This window comes from Marmota flaviventris, chromosome 12 (assembly GCF_047511675.1).
Source record: "Marmota flaviventris isolate mMarFla1 chromosome 12, mMarFla1.hap1, whole genome shotgun sequence".
Classification (NCBI taxonomy): domain Eukaryota; kingdom Metazoa; phylum Chordata; class Mammalia; order Rodentia; family Sciuridae; genus Marmota; species Marmota flaviventris.
This window is the reverse complement of record NC_092509.1, coordinates 34659914-34683677: the sequence shown is the minus strand read 5'-3', so window position 1 is coordinate 34683677 and position 23764 is coordinate 34659914. Positions and strand designations below refer to the sequence as shown.

At 34.9% G+C, this 23764-nt stretch overlaps 1 protein-coding gene across 1 annotated transcript in view; it reads left to right on the top strand.

Annotated features, from left to right (window-relative positions):
* Malrd1 (MAM and LDL receptor class A domain containing 1) overlaps positions 1-23764 on the top strand; it is a 658798-nt gene that overhangs the window by 538809 nt on the left and 96225 nt on the right. Inside the window, exon 36 of the mRNA XM_027928635.2 lies at positions 11882-11948. Within this exon, the coding sequence (XP_027784436.2) occupies positions 11882-11948 (67 nt within the window). The remainder of the gene's footprint in view (positions 1-11881; positions 11949-23764) is intronic.

The following is a 23764-nucleotide window of genomic DNA, read 5'->3' as shown; positions in this document are numbered from 1 at the left end:
TGTCCTCTATTCTGTACCATTGGTCCACCCGCCTGTTTTGGTACCAGTACCATGCTGTTTTTGTTACTATTGCTCTGTAATATAGTTTGAAGTCTGGTATCGCTATACCGCCTGATTCACACTTCCTGCTTAGCATTGTTTTTGCTATTCTGGGTCTTTTATTTTTCCATATGAATTTCATGATTGCTTTCTCTATTTCTACAAGAAATGCCGTTGGGATTTTGATTGGCATTGCATTAAACCTATAGAGAACTTTTGGTAATATCGCCATTTTGATGATGTTAGTTCTGCCTATCCATGAACAGGGTATATTTTTCCATCTTCTAAGATCTTCTTGTATTTCTCTCTTTAGGGTTCTGTAGTTTTCATTGTATAAGTCTTTCACCTCTTTTGTTAGGTTGATTCCCAAGTGTTTTATTTTTTTTGAAGATATTGTGAATGGAGTGGTTGTCCTCATTTCCATTTCAGAGGATTTGTTGCTGATATACAGGAATGCCTTTGATTTATGCGTGTTGATTTTATATCCTGCCACTTTGCTGAATTCATTTATTAGCTCTAATAGTTTCTTTGTAGACCCTTTGGGGTCTGCTAGGTATAGAATCATGTCATCTGCAAATAGTGATAATTTAAGTTCTTCTTTTCCTATTTTGATGCCTTTAATTTCTTTCGTCTGTCTAATTGCTCTGGCCAGTGTTTCGAGAACTATGTTGAACAGAAGTGGTGAGAGAGGGCATCCCTGTCTTGTTCCAGATTTTAGAGGGAATGCCTTCAATTTTTCTCCATTCAGAATGATGCTAGCCTGAGGCTTAGCATAGATTGCTTTTACAATATTGAGGTATGTTCCTGTTATCCCTAGTTTTTCTAGAGTTTTGAACATAAAGGGATGCTGTACTTTGTCGAATGCTTTTTCCGCATCTATCGAGATGATCATATGGTTCTTATTTTTAAGTCTATTGATGTGGTGAATAACATTTATTGATTTCCGTATATTGAACCAGCCTTGCATCCCAGGGATGAATCCTACTTGATCATGGTGCACAATTTTTTTGATATGTTTTTGTATCCGAGTGGCCAGAATTTTATTGAGGATTTTTGCATCTAGGTTCACTAGAGATATTGGTCTGTAGTTTTCTTTCTTTGAAGTGTCTTTGTCTGGTTTAGGTATCAGGGTGATGTTGGCCTCGTAGAATGAATTTGGAAGTTCTCCCTCTTTTTCTATTTCCCGAAGTAGCTTGAAAAGTATTGGTATTAGTTCCTCTTTAAAGGTTTTGTAAAACTCTGCTGTATACCCATCCGGTCCTGGGCTTTTCTTAGTTGGTAGGCTTTTGATGGTTTCTTCTATTTCCTCAATTGATATTGGTCTGTTTAGGTTGTCTATATCCTCCTGACTCAATCTGGGCAGATCATATGACTTAAGAAATTTATCTATGCCTTCACTATCTTCTAATTTATTGGAGTATAAGGATTCAAAATAATTTTTGATTATCTTCTGTATTTCTGAAGTGTCTGTTGTGATATTGCCTCTTTCATCCCGTATGTTAGTGATTTGAGTTCTCTCTCTTCTTCTCTTCGCTAGCATGGCTAAGGGTCTGTCGATTTTGTTTATTTTTTCAAAGAACCAACTTTTAGTTTTGTCAATTTTTTCAATTGTTTCTTTTGTTTCGATTTCATTGATTTCAGCTCTGATTTTAATTATTTCTTGCCTTCTACTTCTTTTGCTGTTGTTTTGCTCTTCTTTTTCTAGGATTTTGAGATGAAGTATGAGATCATTTATTTGTTGGTTTTTACTTTTTTTAAGGAATGAACTCCAAGCAATGAATTTTCCTCTTAGAACTGCTTTCAATGTGTCCCATAGATTCCGATATGTTGTGTCTGTGTTTTCATTAATCTCTAAGAATTTTTTTAATTTCCTCCTTGATGTCTTCTGTAACCCATTGGTCATTCAGTAACCTATTGTTCATTCTCCAAGTGATGTATTCTTTTTCCTTCCTTCTTTTATCGTTGATTTTCAGTTCCATTCCATTATGATCAGATAGGATGCATGGTATTATCTCTACTCCTTTGTATTGTCTAAGAGTTTCCCTGTGACATAATATATGATCTATTTTTGAGAAGGATCCATGTGCTGCTGAGAAAAAAGTGTAACTGCTTGATGTTGGGTGGTATATTCTATATATGTCAATTAAGTCTAGGTTATTAATTGTGTTATTGAGTTCTATAGTTTCCTTATTCAACTTTTGTTTGGAAGATCTGTCCAGTGGTGATAGAGGTGTGTTGAAGTCTCCCATGATTATTGTATGGTGGTCTATTAGACTCTTGAACTTGAGAAGAGTTTGTTTGATGAACATAGCTGCACCATTGTTTGGGGCATATATATTTATGATTGTTATGTCTTGTTGGTGTATGGTTCCCTTGAGCAGTATGTAGTGTCCCTCTTTATCCCTTTTGATTAACTTTGGCTTAAAATCTATTTTATTTGATATGAGTATGGATACTCCTGCTTGTTTCCGAAGTCCATATGAGTGATATGATTTTTCCCAACCTTTCACCTTCAGCCTATGTATGTCTTTTCCTATCAAATGCATCTCCTGTAGGCAGCATATCATTGGGTCTTGTTTTGTGATCCATTCTACTAGCCTGTGTCTCTTGATTGGTGAGTTTAAGCCATTAACATTTAGGGTTATTATTGAGATATGGGTTGTTCTTCCAGCCATATTTGTTTATTTATGTTACTAAATATGGTTTGTTTTCCACTTTGAATATTTTCCCCCCTTTAGTGTCCTACCTCCCACTGTTGGTTTTCATTGTTATTTTCCATTTCCTCTTCCTTAAATGTTTTGCCAAGGATGTTTAGAAGAGATGGTTTTCTAGCTGCAAATTCTTTTAACTTTTGTTTATCGTGGAAGGTTTTAATTTCATCTTCCATCCTGAAGCTTAATTTCGCTGGAAACACAATTCTTGTTAGGAACCCATTTTCTTTCAGTGTTTGAAATATGTTATTCCAGGATCTTCTAGCTTTCAGAGTCTGTGTTGAAAGATCAGCTGTTATCCTGATTGGCTTACCCCTAAATGTGATCTGCTTCCTTTCTCTTGTAGCTTTTAAAATTCTCTCCTTATTCTGTATGTTGGGCATCTTCATTATAATGTGTCTAGGTGTGGGTCTCTTATGATTTTGCACATTCGGCGTCCTGTAGGCTTCTAGGATTTGGGGTTCTGTCTCATTCTTCAAGTCTGGGAAGTTTTCTCGTATTATTTCATTGAATAGATTGCTCATTCCTTTGGTTTGAAACTCTGTTCCTTCCTGTATCCCAATGACTCTTAAATTTGGTCTCTTGATGTTATCCCATATTTCTTGGATGTTCTGCTCATGGTTTCTTAACAGTCTTGCTGAGCTGTCTATGTTCTTTTCAAGTTGAAATACTTTATCTTCATTGTCTGATGTTCTGTCTTCTAAGTGTTCTACTCTGCTGGTAGTATTCTCAATTGAGTTTTTAAGTTGGCTTATTGCTTCCTGCATTTCTAGGATTTCTGTTTGTTTGTTTTTTATAACCTCTATTTCCCTGTATAGTTGATCTTTTGCTTCTTGGATTTGTTTATGTAATTCATTGTTGAAGTGATCTTTCATTGTCTGATTTTGCTGTCTGATGTCTTCCTTGAGACTCCAGATCATCTGAAGCATGTATATCCTGAATTCTTTATCTGACATTCCATCAGCTGCAGCTATTACGTCTTCTAACGTTGAGTTGACCTGCAATGCTTGTGGTCCTTTCTTTCCTTGTCTCTTCATACTGTTCGCGTTCCTTTCTACTTGGTGAAACTGTTGTGCTATTGAATTTTCCCCCTATATATTTATATTGGTCTTGTATAGTTGCAAAGTCTCCCTCGCAGGCGCGGGTGGCGGCTCTGCCCCTCCTCCAATTGGGGCAATGTGCCTACCACGCCGGCAGGCCGCTGGGCCTGCTCTGCCAGTCGGTAGCAGGTCCGCCGACCTTGCAGGCGCGGGCGGCGGCTCTGTCCCTCTGCGGGCCGCTAGGCTTGTTCTGTCGGTGGTCGCAGTTCTGCCTACTTTGCAGGCGCAGGCAGCGGCACTGCCCCTCTGCAGGCCTCTGGGGCTGTACTGCCAGTGGGTCGCAGGTCTGCCTACTTTGCAGGCGTGGGGGGGGGGGCGGCTCTACCCTTCCTCAGGCCACTGGGCCTGTTCTGTCTCTCGGTTGCAGGTCTGACCTGTTCTGATAGTGGTCACAGTTCCGACTACCTTGCAGGCGCGGGGGGGAGGGGGCGGCTCTGCCTCTCAGCAGGCCGCTGCTCCTCTTCTGCCGGTGGGTCGCAGGCCCGCCTACCTTGCAGGAGTGATTGGAATCTCTGTCCCGCCGCTGGCCACTGGGCCTTTTCTGTCGGTGGTCACCCTTCCCCTACCTGGCAGGCGAGGGGGGTGGGGGGCGGCTCTGCCCCTCAGCAGGCCGCTGGGCCTGCTCTGTGTTTGGTCACAGTTCCCTCTACTATGCCGGCGCAGGGGGAGGGGGCGGCTCAGCCTCTCAGCCGGCGGCTGCTCCTCTTCTGCCGGTGGGTCGCAGGCCCGCCTACCTTGCAGGAGTGATTGGAAGCTCTGTCCCGCCGCGGGCCACTGGGCCTTTTCTGTCGGTGGTCACCCTTCCCCTACCTGGCAGGCGAGGGGGGTGGGGTGCGGCTCTGTCCCTCAGCAGGCCGCTGGGCCTGCTCTGTGTTTGGTCACAGTTCCCTCTACTATGCCGGCGCAGGGGGAGGGGGCGGCTCAGCCTCTCAGCAGGCGGCTGCTCCTCTTCTGCCGGTGGGTCGCAGGCCCGCCTACCTTGCAGGAGTGATTGGAAGCTCTGTCCCGCCGCGGGCCACTGGGCCTTTTCTGTCGGTGGTCACCCTTCCCCTACCTGGCAGGCGAGGGTGGTGGGGGGCGGCTCTGCCCCTCAGCAGGCCGCTGGGCCTGCTCTGTGTTTGGTCACAGTTCCCTCTACTATCTAAATGAAACTTTTAAAAAAATTAAAAACACATAATATAATGGACTCATGCTTGTTTCACACAGTATTCTCTAAAGAAAAGACTATGTAATTCTAATTCAATGTAATCTAATTTAAGAATGTTAGTATTTAATAATCTGAAAATTTAGTGGTTTCTATAATAAAGAAATCCTATATAATCTAACATTATTAATTTTTAAGTAATTGTACTTTTCTCTTCTTCTTCCTAAGAGCTACCTATTTACATGTTCTAGTCGTGTATTTTAAAGAAGATTTATCACACTTCAGATTAACTCTCATTTTTATTTCTTATGACCTTGAAGCACTTATGCAGAATGAGAGATGATAGTGTATATCAGTGATGATACTTTTATCAAAACTGCTTTGAAATTATCTAATTTATTATAGTCTATTGTTAACATCCCTCCTGAGTAATTGAATTTTTATTTCATGAAGGATACATAAAATAACAGGGGCAATGTAATTCTGTCGCAACTAAAAGATAATAGAAATCAGTAGTAAAAGATATATTCAATCTTAAGAGCTGTTGTAATGTGTAATGGAGCTCTGGCATGCACCTCTTCTAATAGCTGCATTCCAGCTCACCAACACTGTGGATAGTTTGGCTGTTCTTAAATAATCATAGCTCCTAAATAAAATGGAAATATTTTATGTCAAATATAGATAAAAATATATTTTCTCTTTCAGGAGAGGAGAAAAATGAATGACAAAAGCATGATATTATAATCAAATCATAGTGCAAAAAGGGTTTATTTTTTATAGCTATAAGCTAGTACTCAGCACTGAATTTTATGAGCATGATAGGAAATAAAAAAGTGAGCAGATCTGGGGTCATAAAATATACAAAGATATTATGCAAAAACAATGCTCTTTGGCATTATTTCTGTATCAGGCATGCTTAGACTTCAGATAAGGTACCCCAAAGAAAATCTGGTTACTCTTTTAAAGAGTAAAAAAGCTAAAAGTGAGATACTCCTGTTCTTTTGAAACAATTAAAACACAGTACTGACATACCCAGAATTATTTACAAAAGGTAAGTTCATTTTTTTTACAACAGTCCTTTTTGAACACAAGTCAAAACATGCTATGATTTATTGTCTGCTTTGACATGATCTACCTTTAGAAATAGGGTCAGAAAAACAGAAGTCTTGCCACTTAAGCCGAGTGATAGGCAAGCTGTAGATAATACTAGAGGACATATTGTTGTTGCGCTGCCTGTTTCAGTCCAGAACCAATCACTTCCAGTTCATTTGTAGGTCATATTGACACAGCTCTTGGATTAGGGTAAAATAACGAATAAGTGAAACACAGGTTTCAGAAATAAAATCCATATTATATTGCATTTTCTCTATTTACATTTTATATGCTTTAGGGTTGATCAATCAAATAGGATAACGTGCATACTTCTGTTTTTACAGATGCCTTTGAGACTCACCCATGCTAAAGTTTTGTCAGTGTACGTTGTATATTCTTCTTTCTTTCCAAACATCATATTACTTTTAGGTAGTTCAGCATTTCGTAGTGTTTTATGGGCCCCATCCTTACAGCATCCAGTAATCCCCATTGTGCTTACACAACACACCACAAACATCTGGCCTCACCTACCTCAGGGTATAGGACATTAAAAGACCATCAGGCTCAGTTAAGTATATTTCAGTGAATCCTGTCTGTTCCTAAGTTACATTGGAAAGGCAGATTATTTTCAAGTTTCAATGGCTTATAAAATAAGAAATTATTGACTAGAATTTGCCTGGCTAAACTTAAATGGGAAATGTTTCTCTAGTTATTTGCAGTGGTAGAGTTTAATAAAATTTATGCTAAGTTGATGCTCTAATTATGATAATCATGCATTTGAAGGAGAATTAGAAAAAGGCATTAAAACTGGACGTGATAGTATACACCTATAATCCTAGCAACATGGGAGGCTGAGGCAGGAAGAGCACAACTTTGAGGCCAGCCTCAGCAATTTAGCAAGGCTCTGTCTTAAAATAAAAAAAATAAAACGGGCTTGGGATGTAGCTCATTGGTAAAGCACCTTTGGTTTCAATTCCCAGTACACAAAAGCACAAAAAAGACATTAAAAATATAAAATTGTAGGATGGGATATTACAAATATAATCTCATATATGTAGCAATATATACTGATGGGGATGAGGATGAGGATGACAATATAGGTTAATAAAGTTTTAGAAGGGCTTAAAAAGAAAACAAAACTAAATCAGAAAATGTTCTCAGGCAAGTACCATGGAAGTTATTTCAAATTTCTAGACTCGGTAATCTCTCTTCCATTCCCTGTGCTGGGATTCAAGATGAAAAAATAATCTCTACCCGCTTGGGAGCTGGCTTGCCTCTCAAGCTCTTCTGGTGGGTACATAGGATCTGTAGGCCTCTTCAAACCTTATGCAGATTATTGTGTATGTGCATATTTATCTGTGACAGCAAGTAGATGTCCCATGACTCACAGGGTTTCCTGAGCATGTCATATTAAGAATCACATGCAGTTGAAATCCTGAACTAAATAGCGAAAAATTTGACATTTCTAGATGAATAAGATTTAGTTCTGGTCTAAATGGTTCTTTGCTATTTATATATAACTTATTAAATCAAACAAGTTATGTTGATTACTTGAAGCCTCAGTTTCCTGGTCTGTAAAATGAAGATGGTTATGACATATGCCACATAATGTGATGATGATCAAGTGAGAGGACACAGTAAAACTCTTCATACAATCCTGACACATAGGAGGCATTCAGTAAATTTGCATAGTGATATGATTATAATGTTAGGGGAGAGAGGAAAAGGAGGAGGAGAGGATGGAGAAGGACAGAGGTAGTCATGAAATTAGGTTGCACAGGTAACAGAGAGAACCACTCCAACCAATGTAGAGATGAATGAGAACAATTATTTAACACCTCATACATACCATCCACTAGTATAGAAATGTCACAAATAAACTTAGTAAATTGAGTTCCATTTTCCCAGAAGTCACTATAAAGAAGTAATATAATGTTTAATTTATACATGAAGAACCTGGGACTTAAAGGTCCCAAAGTCACACAACTCAAATTTGCTTGAGCCAGGTATCAGAGAGGGAAAATAAGGGCTCATATGATTCTCCATCTCCCCAAAAAACTTCCACATAAGGTCTCTGTATACATTAAGAGAAAACAAAATAGGTACCTGGTTGCATATTTAAGCTTAGCAGTTACATTTGCTTTTAATGTATGTGTTCCTGCATGCCCAAAGTGATATACCAGAATGGTAATAAATGTGAATTTGGCCCAGAATATTTCTGTGTAATCGATGTGAATTGTCTGGGCTTCCAGACACATGATCATAAAAACCAACTCAAGAGGAAACAAGCCAGTATGACTTTACTGTAGCAAAAAAGTCGTGATCTGTGCTAATTCTGATGCCACCCCCGTGGATTCCTACTTCTTATATACTAGAAAAACTAACTGTTCATTACTAACTAGTCATATCCATTCCCTTCCCCATCCTCAGTACTGGAAATTATTTTGAGAAAATTAAAGACAAAAATACTTTTACACCATCTCTTCATATTATGAATAAAGTACCTGAATATAAAATAGAAACATAAAAACTTCTTGCAGAAACAATCTATAAGACTTTTGCCCTCCAAAACACCAGGATGCCCTCCTTTTTTCAGTCAACATTTTGTTCTTTATTTGGTGCTCTGATGTACAGCACAAGAAAATGCCTTTAGATTCCCACACAATCATTCTGATATAAAGCAAGCCTATATTTTACTCTCTCTAATCAAAGTAAAAATTAATGACCCTAGAAGAAAATGTGCAGTAGTACTGTGCTTTATGTACTCTGATGCTTTGCAGTATCAGACACTTTGCTGCTTTTTCAATAGAACAAAACCATTGCTTAAGGAAGACTAAAAGTGTACTTAAGAAAAAAAATAACCATAAAATGTTTTTCTAACAAGTTTTAGGTCTACTTGTGCTCCATCATATTGGTGGACTCTTTTTAGTTAAACCAGCTAAGATCTTGTTTATGCAGAAAGTTTTATATTCTTCTATTCAATGGTGCATGCCTGGTAGGGGTTGCTCTTTATTCTTATTCTCAACACCCCACTTCTCTGATTAGTTAAATAAAGAAGATAGACAAAGGCCAAGATGGAAAATATACTCCTGGGAAAGCAAATTGCTAAAAGTTTTTGAAACCAAAAATCATACTAGACACATGACATTTCAGTTTTGACCTCGAATTTCCCTCTCTTCTGACGTCCTCTTTCCTAATGCCTCTGGCATCTCTTCCCACGTGTTCAATGATTGGCTGGAAAATCTCTCAGAACACCTTTTCCTCCAATATTTAAGTCAGTGAATGTTGCCTGAATGGAACCTCTGTCTCTTTTCTTCACTTTTTTACTATACTTCATGATCAGTACCTTTTCTCTACTGAAGTAAATGGGTTTCTCTTCCTCTACTAAGGTTAGTCTATTTCCATAAAGACAACAATTATATCTGTGTGACTCCATGGTACTTAAAACTATGATCTCAAAATTATTTCAGGAGGGGTTGAAGCTGGAGCTCAGTGGTAGAGTGCTTGCCTAGCAAATGTGAGATCCTGAATTTGATCCCCAGCACACATAAAAATAAATCAATAAAATAAAGTTGTTGTGAAAAAAAAATTTGAAAAAAATGATTTGAGGAGCATTCCTAGAAATGAATGATATCTGGAAGGCAAAAGAAAGCATCTGAAGAGAATCTTCAGGTCTATATCTCTAACTGGTATTTCACCTGGGGTCACATATAGAGATTCCACTTCCACTTGGAAGTCCCTTGGGCATTTAAACCTAGCATCATCATTCCCTTTAAAAATCTTCCTTCTCTGGGGCTGGGATTATGGCTCAGCAGTAGAGTGCTCGTCTAGCACATACAAGGCCCTGGGTTCTATCTTCAGCACCACATAAAAATAAATAAAATAAAGGTATTGTATTCAACAACTTCTAAAAAATTAATATTTAAAACTTTTTTTAAAAAATCTTCCTTCTCCATAAATAACTCAGCTCAATGAATTAAAGCATCACTTGCCATTGGTACAGCCAAAAGTTTGAACACCGCCTTTGATTCTTCCAAATAGTCACCAAGATGTTACAATGACACCATTTAAATACTTCTTTAATTCCTACAGCTCTCACCCTCCACCCCTGCCCACTGTATTCAATTAGACAATCATAATTTCTTCCTAGATTGTTATAAGACTCTTAACAGAGCTCTTCAATTTCAATCTTGACCTTTCTGTTGACATAGCACACTCTAGGCAGAATTCTCTTTCTAAAGCATGAAGCCTGATGTTCCCCTTCTTAAAGTCCTAGTCTCACTTGAGTCTCCCTATGCTGGATTTTTGTTTCTCTGACCTTTTCTCATCACCTCTTCATATCATTAACAATCCAACCAGGCTGGACTTCCTCCAGTTCCTCCAACACATTACATGTTCTTCTGGAATGTCTTTAAGCATACATTTACGCAAAAATATTCCTGCTAAATAAATGCCACTAATTCACCTCAGAAACCTTTTCTTACTCCTCAGATTTGACTGAGGTACTCTCCAGGGTGCCTCTGTCACCTTTGGTAAATCCATCCCAAGAGATTACTTTTCATACCATATTTTAATCCCTTCTTACTTTTTTTTTGCATCCTCTGTGAGGCTGGAATGTCAATGACAATAGAAACCATGACTATATATTTTTAAAATTGTATTTATTAAATGCACAGTAGGAGTTATATATTTTTCTAAGAGTTTCAACAACCCTATAGATAAAACTAGATAGGAAATATTTTTAATTCTGTTTTATAGAGATAAACCTGAAACACAGAGAGATAAACTGTCTTCCTCAGTATATTACACAGCTAATAAATTGAGCTGAGGTTCCAACTCAGGCAGTTGGCTCCAGTATCTGCAGCATTACCAGCCATTTTAAGCTGCCAATATTATTAATTATTACATTTCTGGTTCTTAGCTCAGTGCCAGACTTTCAAGACATACTCAGAATATTTTGTTGTATTAAAAATTAAAGATAGTGAAGGTTTTCACCCAGGTATTGGAGTTGAAATAGCCCAATAAAGAAGGAATGGTATCCTGCAAGAAAGAAGGTGTTAAAAAAAAAAGCCAGGAAATTCAAGTCAGGCTTTAAGAGAATAGGAAAATTGGCAGCTCTTAGTGGATCAGAATTGTGCAATGAGAATACAAGGAGGCAGTGTAAATGAATGCAGTATGAAGAGCTGAAAGTGCTAACTCTGTCCTCAGTAGAAGCAATGTGAAAATACTTAGCTTCTTTTTGACCCATTCGAAAACTGCCTTTGAAATAAGTGCTCATGCTAAACAAGAACTAGGGAGCAATGCAAGCAATGAAATAGGTCATGGGGCAGGAAGAACTGACTTGAATTATGCCAGGTGCATGGACAAAGATATATACATGCACATGAGTCATTTACTTTACCAAAAATCAAGGGTTCCCATGATAAGCATTAATCAGCCATGATATAGTGACTATTGTGTGGAATGAAAGAAATGTTCTAGTCAACAAAAGATTCCAGTATAATCACATCATGAAAATATATTCTAAATAGGTAGATTGTACCTAATGCAGTGGAGAAGAAGGTGCAGAGTCGTCTCACTCGGGCACATGAAGGACATGAACACACCCAGGACAGAAGAGCCCCCATTGAAATTTTAGGGGTGAGGCAATTACCCTAGAATTTTTTTGCTATTACCAAGCTGGAAGCCATTTACTCTCAGAGATCAGGTTTAATGCAATAACTAACAGTTATATATAAATTATTTCCCAATAATATTTATAATTAACTGTATTCTTTTTTGATGTTTCTTTTTAGAGTGTCCATTAAATTATTGCAAAAATGGTGGGATTTGTGTGGTGGAGAAAAGTGGTCCTATGTGTCGGTAAGGAATAGTCTTTTTTATAAATATTTATTGCAGCTGGCTTACTTATTTGAGGCTCTTATAATAGAATATCAATCAATATATGGTTATTTATAAAGTTATTAAGGTAAAAATAGTGACACTATTTGCATTTATGTATATGCACAAGAGAAAAAGAAGATGGGAGTGTATTTCAAAAATGTCAATGGTTTTATGTGATTTTGCATGCTTTCCAACATTTTCCAATATGTGAAATATCATTTTAATAATATTCATTATTCCTCATTTTGAATGTTTATATCAGGTTTTTAAAATATTTTTCTCTGATATGAGTATCCTCCTTTTGCCGATGAACTTGGCTTTATATCTCCTTTCTCACTATTTATTTTAAATTCCATTTTTCTCTTTTCTAACAACAAAAGATAAAATTAATTTATAAATAAGACCATTTTCTGGTTTAGGTAAAGGATGTTTGTAAGTAAAGTTAAGGTACAGATAAGGAATAAATTTGCATACTCAATTCAAGAATAAACAAAAACAGGACTTGTGACTTCTTTTGGGAATTACTTATACTGCATATACAAGATTGCTTGATTTTTTTTCCCTCTAACCCTGTAGAGAATTGAGCAAAAAATGTTTCAGACTCCAAAGGAAATGATGCATATTCCATTATGTTTGTGTTTATGATTCTTTAATCTAGCAGGCCAATGGATATATTACTTTTCTTATTAGAAAACTGATTGAATGTTGATATTCAAATCATATCTTAAAGCAATGATTAATACCCATTTTAGTCCTTACATACTTCTGAGTCAACACTTTTTAAGAAAAGTAGTTTATTTCCCCAAAAAGTACCTTTGCCAATTAAAACAACAGCAATTTTATCACGAAATATATTTAGACCCAAGCTCTAACATAATTGAAACTGAGTTACTAATAGTTTTCTTGAGGTCTTTTGTCTCATTATGTAATTGATTTCACATCTCAATAAAATTATGTAAATTTTCCAGTATCAGTTCTGTGAAAATTAACTTATCCTAAACTATTACTTGATAAAAAATGGGATGCATAATATTAGTCGCTATGATCTCCTGAAAAATATGGAGAATGATGTCACAAGTAGAAAATGTCACTTAATGTCAAATTTTTTAAAGAAAGAAATTTTGCATTTTTGTCCTCTAACCCTATCAGGCTGGTAAGCACAAAGATTTGAGAGAGTTTCAGCTAAGCAAGCAAAGGGCTTTGTATTCTTGACAACATCTTTATGAACTTAAATAAACTTTGGCCATTGAAATCCAAATGGCGAAAAACTGTTTTCTCTCAGATTAGAAACATCTAGGGTTGGGGAGAAGATTTAACAGAGGAGATTGAAACTTAAGAAAGGAAATCAATGGAGCAAAATATAGGAAGGAATTCTCTACCAGGGATGTCCATCGAATATTTTAGTGTATTATTTTTCAGAGCAAAGAAGACTTTTCAAAAAGCAAAATAGCTATGAAGACCATCATTATAAATGAATGTTTGCAATTAGTGCTATCTATAAATGTAGGAATGAAAACATAACCTTTGCAACTTTCCATAGTATCTTCATTTGAACTGTGCTTCTTTAAAATTGTGCAGTACAAATGTCATGTGTGTGTGTATCATAATACATTTTTTAAAGCAAATGGTAGTCTATAAGGCAAAAAGTAGAACATTTCGGCACCTAAGCCCTACTTGGTAGTATGATTTATATCCCCTTGAATATGGCCTTTTTCTCTTTACAAACAGGTGGACACACAAAAGTTCATGTGTTTTCAGAAATGTGAATTCCTCTGTGTCAGTCCATGTGAATCCAGGGCCACCCCTCACTGGTGCTGTAGTATTCATTAACTTTCCTGTATTTTAGCTTTTTTTTTTCAGTAAAATGAAAAAGAGAATAGTATCAAACTTGTGAGATGGTTGTGAGATTTATATGTAAAATACTCAGAACAGTGCCTGGAACACCAAAGATATTATAGGAATGTTAGACATCAACGTTATCATGACAGTCTTTTTATGCCATGTAGCATACAATATTCAAATGTATGGTTATATAATAATTTAACTAACCTCATTAATGTCCTATTAATGAATGCTCAATTCTTAAATATTTGATTTTACAAATACTCTTCTAATACCTATTCTTTCATTTATCCTTGCTCAATTCCTTAATTTAAATGTGTTAATAAAATACCAAATAGCAACATAAACTATTTCCAATTACTGTTAATATCAAATTAATTTCTACTTTAAGTTAGTGTCCAGCTCATTTCTATGTAGAGATTGTCTTTTTGGATTTAAAGTTAAATGAAAACTTATCTTTAGAATACAGAGTTTTAAAGCAACTGTAGTATTACCATGGTAAGGTGGTAGGTTTATGTCAAGCCCTGCTCTTTTATATCCAAGAGTGAAAATTCATTATCCTTGTCACTTGGGGATAGCCAAGGAACCAAGGAGAGAAGACCAAAGCCCATTTTTCATCCAGGCCTTTCTGTAATATTGGAATTTTGTCATTCCCTGAGGGTCTTATGACTAAGGCCTTTGGATTTTCCCTTTAGAAAGAACCTCCAGATTGGTACCTGTCAGATCCAGAGCAAAGGAATTTTATAGAACAATTGGTTTACCAGGGGTTATAATTCGTTATTCATCAGAGTAGAAACTACTTGGTAAACAATGGTTTTCCATTACTTAAGAAACATCAATGGTTGGACATATTTGAGAGCTAAGGATGCAACTGATGAGTGGACAAAGGAAAAATGTCCCTCAACTAAGGAAGCTAGATTCTTATATTATTTTGATGTATCAACATATCTGTTAGAATAATAGACTAAGGCATATAATATGAATTCCAAATCAATAGAAAAAGGAGGAAAGAATTGCAAAGTAAAGATCCTTTGAGTCAGTGTGGGTAAAAGAGAGAAATAGGAAGATGTGTCAAATAAAAGTACATAGCAAAACTAAGTGGAAAGAATATATTAACATATATCAGGAATCAAAGTAAATGTAAAAATGAAAAAGTCAAGCAAAGCACAGACTGTCAAATTGGGATATATGTGAATATATACAGTCATACAGAATTTTAACTAATTCAGCATACTCGAGTTCAAACAAGTATTATACCTAGATGAAGAACAAATAAAACAAATGATGAGAGCAAACAGATTTGTCAAGTGGAAATAAAACTAAATAGTAGTGTCACTACAAATGTAAAAAAACAAAATTATATTATAAACATATTTTAAGGAGGAATAATGTGGAATCAAACACTCTAAAATGTTTAAACAGGCAAAATGTTAATGTAGCAAATAACATAGTAAAAAAATTGAAGGTAAAAATTATTCTTAAATATAATAAGACATGTTCAATTTAAAAATACACTCAAAACAAAAACAAAATTTTATTTATATACACACATCCATTCATGTCATTTTTACCTCATATTACTTTATGACAGTAAAGAATATGTGTAATTTTCATATTCAGGGATTATTTTGATACTGTCATCAGGTATTTAACCAAAATGAACCCCTAATAAAATTCTAGAAGTTTTGCTCAAAAATATGTATATGTGTCCTAATAAAACAAGAAATCAACAATAAAATGATAAAAGGAAAATAAACTTTTGAGAACATTTTGCCATTCCTAGAAAATTCTTATATTAAAAAGGCACTTTAACTTGGAATTTAAAAGGTAATAGAAATGGTAATTCCTCATTTTTCTTTCCTTTAAAATCTGGCAATATGTAAGAGTGGATCACTCTTTCTTTTAGAAAAAAAAAGGGTCATGTTTGCAATACTCTTTCATTACCAGTATGTAATAAAGCCTGATATTGTAAGAGCTATTTGGATAATGTGTTGACTGAAGATTGAATAAATGGATGAATGAATGAATGGAAGTGGAAGTCCTGAAATTTCTAGGAAAAGCATCAGTACTTTAAAATATTTTCTTAAATGTATTGAGATAAGAGTTAATGACTTTACTATAAACCAAATGTAGCAATCACAAATGAACCAGTTGGGAATTTCTGTGTATGCAGCAAGGAGTATATAAAGTACAATGTGAAAAAATACTTAAAAAAAAAAAAGAGAAATTGCTTAAAAAAAATCATCCATTAAAGAAATTCCACTTTGCTACAATGACAGAAGAGGGTGCTCTTAAACTAGGAATATTGTAAACCATCTCAAATTCCTAACCCCAGCCACAAAATAAAAAGACAATAAAATTTCCACTTGTACAAAGCCACTGCTTTAAAAAAAAAATCAGCTGACAAATTCCTTCCTTCCTTCCCAAAACAAAGATAAAAAAAAGAAAATGCTGTAATTCTAATTAGTGCCCAATTAATTCTGGAATAAGAAAAAGCATTTTTTAAAATGCTTTAAAAAAAGCATTTAGGGATATTTAAAAATATTGAGTACAAAAATGGACACAAAACATTAACAATCAATTGAATGAAAGGAAAGAATTTAATTCAATCATTTTAATTGACTGAACTCCAGGAAATAAAATGAAATAAAAAAGAAAGATTAGGTTATAAATTTCCAAGAGAACATAGATTTAAATATAAAATTGTCAAGAAATTTTAAACAAAGGCAGGGAAATAACCAAATAAATGAAGATTATATAAACTAAAAGGAATCAAAAAGGAAGTAGCTGAAATGGAAGATCAAGCACATGCATATAATTGGAGTCCCTACAAAGGAAAAGAAAACAATGAAACAGAACTAATATTTAATGTTATAATACAGGAAAATTATTTAATATATATTCCTTCCATCTAAATGCAGCTTCTTTTTCTATTGGTTGTTTTTAGTTACACATAACAATAGAACTCATTTTGATATAATTATACAAGCATGGAATATGTCTTGCTCTGATTAGGACCCAATTCTTGTGATTGTACACAGTGGTGGGATTCACTATGGTGTATTCATATATGTACATAGGAAAATTATTTCAGATTCATCAGCTTCTTTCTCAATAAAGAAACACAAAAGGCACTTTGGTAATATTAGGAACAAGGCAAGTGGTTCACTAACTTCTGTGATAGTTTATATTGTGCCAGAGGTAGTCAGCAATACAATTTAACAAAAAATAGAGAGAGAGAGAAAATTGAAAAAATAAGTTATCATGCTAGCATACCTGGAAATTCTGGACAATCAAAGACAAAAATTAATTCCAACAATAAAACTAATTCATTAAGGTTGGAGGATATCAGTCAATAGTTTATATATACAAGCAAAACTATTTAGAGCAGAAAAATGAAAAAGAAATTATTCATAATAACAACAAAAAGATTTTTTAAAAAATAAAAATAGGTTTCATAAAATAAAAGGGCAAACCAATCTGATAAAAATAATTCTGAAATACTTGAACCAGTGGAAGACATTCTTTCCTCTGGGTGACTGACTTAATATCCTAAAGCCAATAGTTCTCCCATTTAATTCATAATTCTAACACAGCCTCTACAAAGAAAAATCACAGTTGTTGGGGTAAACAATTAGACATTAGACATTATGGAAACATAAGCATGAAACAACAGTTAAGCTATGAGGGTCTGAATAACCATACTACTATAAATAAAATGAAGCCTTTATTCTTAAAATAATGTGGTATATGTGTTTGACATTACAGATATTTCAGACTAGTGTAATAGAATAAAAAGTCTAGGGATGCATGCAAATGCCTTTGAAAATTTAGTCAATGATAAAGATGACATTTCAAATCCCTGGATGAAGATAAACCTTTTTAAAGAGAGTGTTGGTGCATCTAGTTAGGTAATTAGGCAAAAGATGAAATTGGACTCATACTTTAAAAGTAGAACCATGCACGCACACACGTACACACACACATATAAAGGTGCATCAGATGAGTGGACGTCGTAAAGCTGTTAATTCACCCTATGTTAATCCATATCCATAGAATAAAACATGCACACAAACACTAAGGAAATAGTGAATTTTTCTATAACCTGAATGTAGGAAAAACTTTTGTCAATAACTTGAATCCAAATGCAGTCAATGACAGGGGTACCAATGAAAGTTAACTATGTAAAAATATATATGTAATAACCTTTTTCATGGAAAAATATATTGTAATGTATATGGATATGTATGAATATATATTGCAATATCAAAAAACAAATGGTAATCTTAGAGAAATATTTACATCCTATATATCAGAAAAAATTTAAATATCCCTAATAAAGAACTATTTTAAAATGCAGGGAAAGCCCAACATCATAGCAAAACAATCAATAAAATATTCCTTTTAAAATGTATAAAGTCATGTTAATATTCGGGATTAGGGTTCTTCTGAGAAACAGAACCAATAGGAAAGGGAGGGTGGGGGAGAGGACCTGTCCATGGGATTTGATCCACATAAATAAAATAATTGGGAGTCAACAAAAGAGGTGAAAGATCTCTAGAATGAAAACTATAGAACACTAAAGAGAGAAATTGAAGAAGACATTAGAAGATGAAAAGATCTCTCATGCTCTTGAATAGGCAAAATTAATATTGACAAAATGGCCATACTACCCAAAGCACTATACAGATTCAATGTGATTTCAAATAAAATCCCAATGTCATTCCTCATAGAAATAGAAAAAGCAATCATGAAATTCATTTGGAAAAAGAAGAGACCCAGAATAGCCAAAGCAATCCTCAGCAAGAAGAGTGAAGCAGGAGGCATACAATACCAGACCTTAAACTATACTACAAATCTATAGTTAAAAAAAAAAATGACATGGTATTGGCACCAAAATAGACATGTAGACGAATGGAACACAATAGAAGACACAGAGACAAACCCACATAAATACAGTTATCTCATACTAGACAAAGGCACCAAAAACATACAGTGGAGAAAAAAGAACCTCTTCAACAAATGGTGCTGGGAGAACTGGAAATCCATATGCAACAAAATGAAAATAAAACCCTATCTCTCACCATGCACAAAACTCAAAGTCAAAGGATCAAGGACCTAGGAAGTAGTCCAGAGACTCTATGCCTAACAGAGGAAAAAGTAGGCCAAATCTTCATCATGTCAGAGTAGGTCCCGACTTCCTCCAAAAGTGCAAGAAATAAAATCAACAGTTAATAAATGGGATGGACTCAAACTAAAAAGTTTCTTCTCAGCAAAAGAAACAATCAGTGAGGTAAATAGAGAGCATACATCTTGGGAGCAAATTTTTGCTGCACACACATCAGACAGAGCACTAATCTCCAGGATATACAAAGAACTCAAAAAACATAACACCAAAAAATCAAACAACCCAATCAATAAATGGGCTAAGGAGCTGAACAGACACTTCTCAGAAGAAAATGTACAATTGATCAACAAATATATGAAAAGATGTTCAACATCTCCAGTAATTAGAGAAATGCAAATCAAAACTACTCTAATAAGATTTCATCTCACACGGGTCAAAATGGCAGCTATCAAGAATACAGACAAGGACTGGGGTTGTAGCTCCGTGGTTGAGCACTTGCCTAGCACGTGTGTGGCATTGGGTTTGAGTCTCAGCACCTCATATAAATGAATAAAATAAAGGTCCATTGACAACCAAAAAAAAATATTTAAAAAAAAAGAATACAGATAATAATAAATGTCGGCAAGGATGTGGGGGGAAAGGCACACTCATACATTGCAGTTGAGACTGCAAATTGGTGCAACCAATCTGGAAAGCAGTATGGAGATTCCTTAGAAAACTTGGAATGGAACCACCGTTTGACCCAGCTATCCCACTCCTCATTCTATACCCTAAAGATTTAAAAATAGCATACTATAGTAACACAGCCACATCAATGTTTATAGCAGCACAATTCACAACTGCTAAACTATGGAAATGACCTAGGTGCCCTTGAACTAGATGGATGGATAAAGAAAATGTGGTATATATACACAAAGGAATATTACTCAGCATTAAAAGAGAATGAAATTATGGCATTTGCAAGTAAATTGATGAAGCTGGAGAATATCATGCTAAGTGAAGTAAGCCAATCCCAAAAACCAAAGGCCAAATGTTGTCTCTGATAAGTGGATGCTGATCCATAAGGCGGAAGGGGGAGGCACAGGTAAAATGGAGGAACTTTAATTGGGAAAAGGGGAGGGAGGGTAGGAAGGATGCATGGGGGCCCGAAAGATGGTAGAATGAGATGAACCTCATTACCCTAGGTACATGTGTGACTGCACATATGGTGTGACACTCCATCATGTACAACCATAGAAATGTGAAGTTGTGCTGCAGTTGCATACAATGAATCAAAATGCATTCTGCTGTTATATATACCTAATTAAAATAAGTAAACAAATCTAAAAAATATAGTAATTTTCACAAAATGACTTCTACAAGCTGGAGAACCAGAAAAGATGATGGCATATTCAGCCTGAATTTGAAAGCTGGGCAATGAATGATGTAACTCCAAGTCCAGGGCAAAGAGCCTGAGAATCAGGGGCTGCTCATGCGCACCCCAGAGTTTCAAGACCAGGGATCCCTGAGCTCTGTCATCCAAGTGCAGGGGAGAGGATTATTGCATCACAAAAGGAAAGGGTGAGTTCACCTTTCTCCACCTTTTTATTCTGTCCAGGCCCTCACTGTATTGGGTGATGCTCACACACAAGGATGATTTTTTTTTCTCATTTTGCTGATTCAAATGATAATCTTTTCCAGAAACAACTTCACAGACACAACTAGAAAATATATTTTACCAGCTATCTGGGCATCCCTTAGCTCTGTTAAATTAACACATAAACTAATCATCATTGCACTTAAATACATGGGAAAAATGATTATATTCATAAGAGAAAAGCAACTAAATTTGTATTAAGATGCCATTTCCCAGCCCTTCTCTGAACAACATGCTGGTGGAAAAGCAAAAGTCACGATTCTTATAGAGATGAATTTGGTAATCTCTAGCAAAACTGTATATTCCTTTACATTTTGACCTAACAATTCCTTTTCTAGAATTTTTTCTGCTGGTACAACTTTAACAATATGAGGATACATGTCCACCAGGCATACTCTCTGAAGCATTTTTATAATTTAAAAATATTTGTAACACAATAAACGCCCACATATAGAAAATTGGTTGCATACAAACTATGATATATCCATACAGTAGAATGCAGTGGGAACACAGAACAGGTAAGGATTGTTTCTTGGGCCCAGGGTAGAAATAATGTTGCCTGGGGCAAGTCAACAAAAATGAAGACATAGTCACCAGCATTATTCTACAGGTTTTTTTTAATTTGATTCAAATATTAAAAATAATGACAGAAAGATTATGATATTGTCAATAATTGCATGTTAGCTACTATTTTTCAGTTTGATATACCTGTGGCCTTAACATAAACTTATAGAGCAGATGATAAGATGCCTAATTTGTCATTTAAATAGGTGAAACTTGGTGAAATTAAGTAATTTAACTACAGACAAAAAAGCAAGAGTCTGGTGGAATACAGATTCTAACCCAGTTCAATCCCAAGTCTTTTGGACAGGATCTGTGCTCTGAGGTTCTCAACCCTTGTAGTATGTTGCCTCTTTGGAGTTTGTCTTGATGGCTCATGATTCTAGGAATATAGATTTGAATCAATTGACCTAAGAAAACTTAGAACTGAGTTTATTTGCATTCAACTGTTTGCAGGTCCTGAACACACTGTACACTTTGATTCCCATAAGCATTCGGGTTGTTTCTCTTACCCATTTCACACCTTCCCATTTTGACTCCCTGACCAACTTGTTTTATTCCTTGTGTCTCAAATCACGTATAGTCTCCTCTCTAGAGATATCTTTGAACCCATAGGCATATGAATCATAACTTATATGAAGTGTATAAAGGAGGATGGAGGTTTGACTCTAAGAATAGGTAAACTTGAATTTGAATATGTGCTCCATCACTTACTAAGTCCATGACCTTGAAAAAAATTACATAACTTCTTTCTAAGGCAGAGGAAAAAAATGGACATTTGCTTGAACAACTAACATTCACTACCATGATGGAGCTATGAATTGAAAGAAGATATTTTGTATTGCTGAAATGGATAATTAATAATTGTTTTATTGACTTTAAAATATTTAAAAATCTTTATGTATCCATGGCAGACACTGGTAATCTACTTGCCATTTATTTGCCTAGCACTGTGTTAATTATATCTATAGCACCAAACAATAGTTCTTTACAAAGTAATATAAAACTCATCATCAAAATATAAGATTATGGCACCTGTTACTATTTTTTTCTCAAACATAGTATCAAGTGCTAAGGGCTAAAAAATATACTCTTAACACTTGAGTGCACTGCAAATGAAAATCATTCCAAAGTTTACAAAGTCAACTTAAAGATGACAGCATTTAGATATTTTTATAAAATAGAGAGACCAGTGGATGTATATTTTTTTCAAGTTCAACATGTAAGAAGAGAAAATTTTATAGAAAAAAATATATATAAATTACCAAAATTGGCCCAAAATAGTCATGAAAGTTGATTATACTCTTTGCCATAGTAGAGATTTAAGTTAAAGATGTAGATTCTCTTTCCCAAAATTGAAATATATTTTTCTATCAAAAACCTGAAAACATCAGTTAACAATATGTTGTATTGGAAAAATGCTAAGAGTAAATGTAAAATGTCCCCCCCCACACACACAAAAAGTTATATATATGTTCATTAGCTGGATTAATCTTTCTACAATGGATACATACTTCAAAACATCATCTTGTACACCATACATACATAATTTTATCTGCCAATTTAAAATAAATAATTTCTAAGTGAGATATTTTTCCTTAAAACCATAAATAAGAAAAAAAAAAATCTAATAAAGTCTACCAGCACTTGAAATGGTGTATTTGCTCAAGGAGTTTTAGGTAAAGGGAAAGCAAAAAAGAAGTAAGAGCTTACATACTGAAAAAGAGAAAACAGAAATATTTCTGCAGATATTCGCAGTCTAGGAAATCCAAGCAAATTAACTGCAATACTGTTAAAATGATAAAAGGCATGGTAGAAAGATACAAGATAAATATACAAGACTGGGTTAATTTCTTTTTCACCAGTACTAATAACAACTGAACAAGGTAAGAGCTCCATTCTGAAGCAACAGCAGTAATTACAATTTATACAATTTTGTATTTACTTCAAATATTTACCACCACATAAAACAAACCAAAAAGCTCAAATAAAGTAACCTCAAAAATAATTTGAATAAATGGATAGGAAAAAAAATGGACAAAGTACTTTCTAGTACTATTAATATTCAATATTATGCCAATGACAACCAATTAATTTTTTAAAATATTTTTTAAGTTGTAGATGGACACAATATTTTTATTTTTATTTTATTAATTTTTATGTAGTGCTGACATTCGAACCCAGTGCCTTACGTATGCGAGGCAAATGATCTACCACTGAACCTCAAACCCACCCCAACAACCAATTAATTATATTGGTCAATTAAATGTAACTAAAGCATTGTACTTGTGTTTGTTTTGAAATAGGTAAATGGATTTTAAAGTTCACCTAAAAATAAATATAAAACTTAAATCCAAAATTAAGGATTAGTGATTTCTGTACATGATAGTGAAACTTGCTGTAAAGTCATTATATTGTGAACTTGAAACAGAATAGACATTAGACTGTTAAAATAAAATAAAGAGTCTTCAAAAAGAATAATGTAGTTACATGAAATCATTATTAAGTAGGTGACATTTCAAGTTAATGAGAATGGATGGGTTAGATTATACAATAATTGGTATTAGGACTAATTGGTTTGCCAGTTATGAAATATTATTAAGATTTTACACAAGAATTAATTGTATA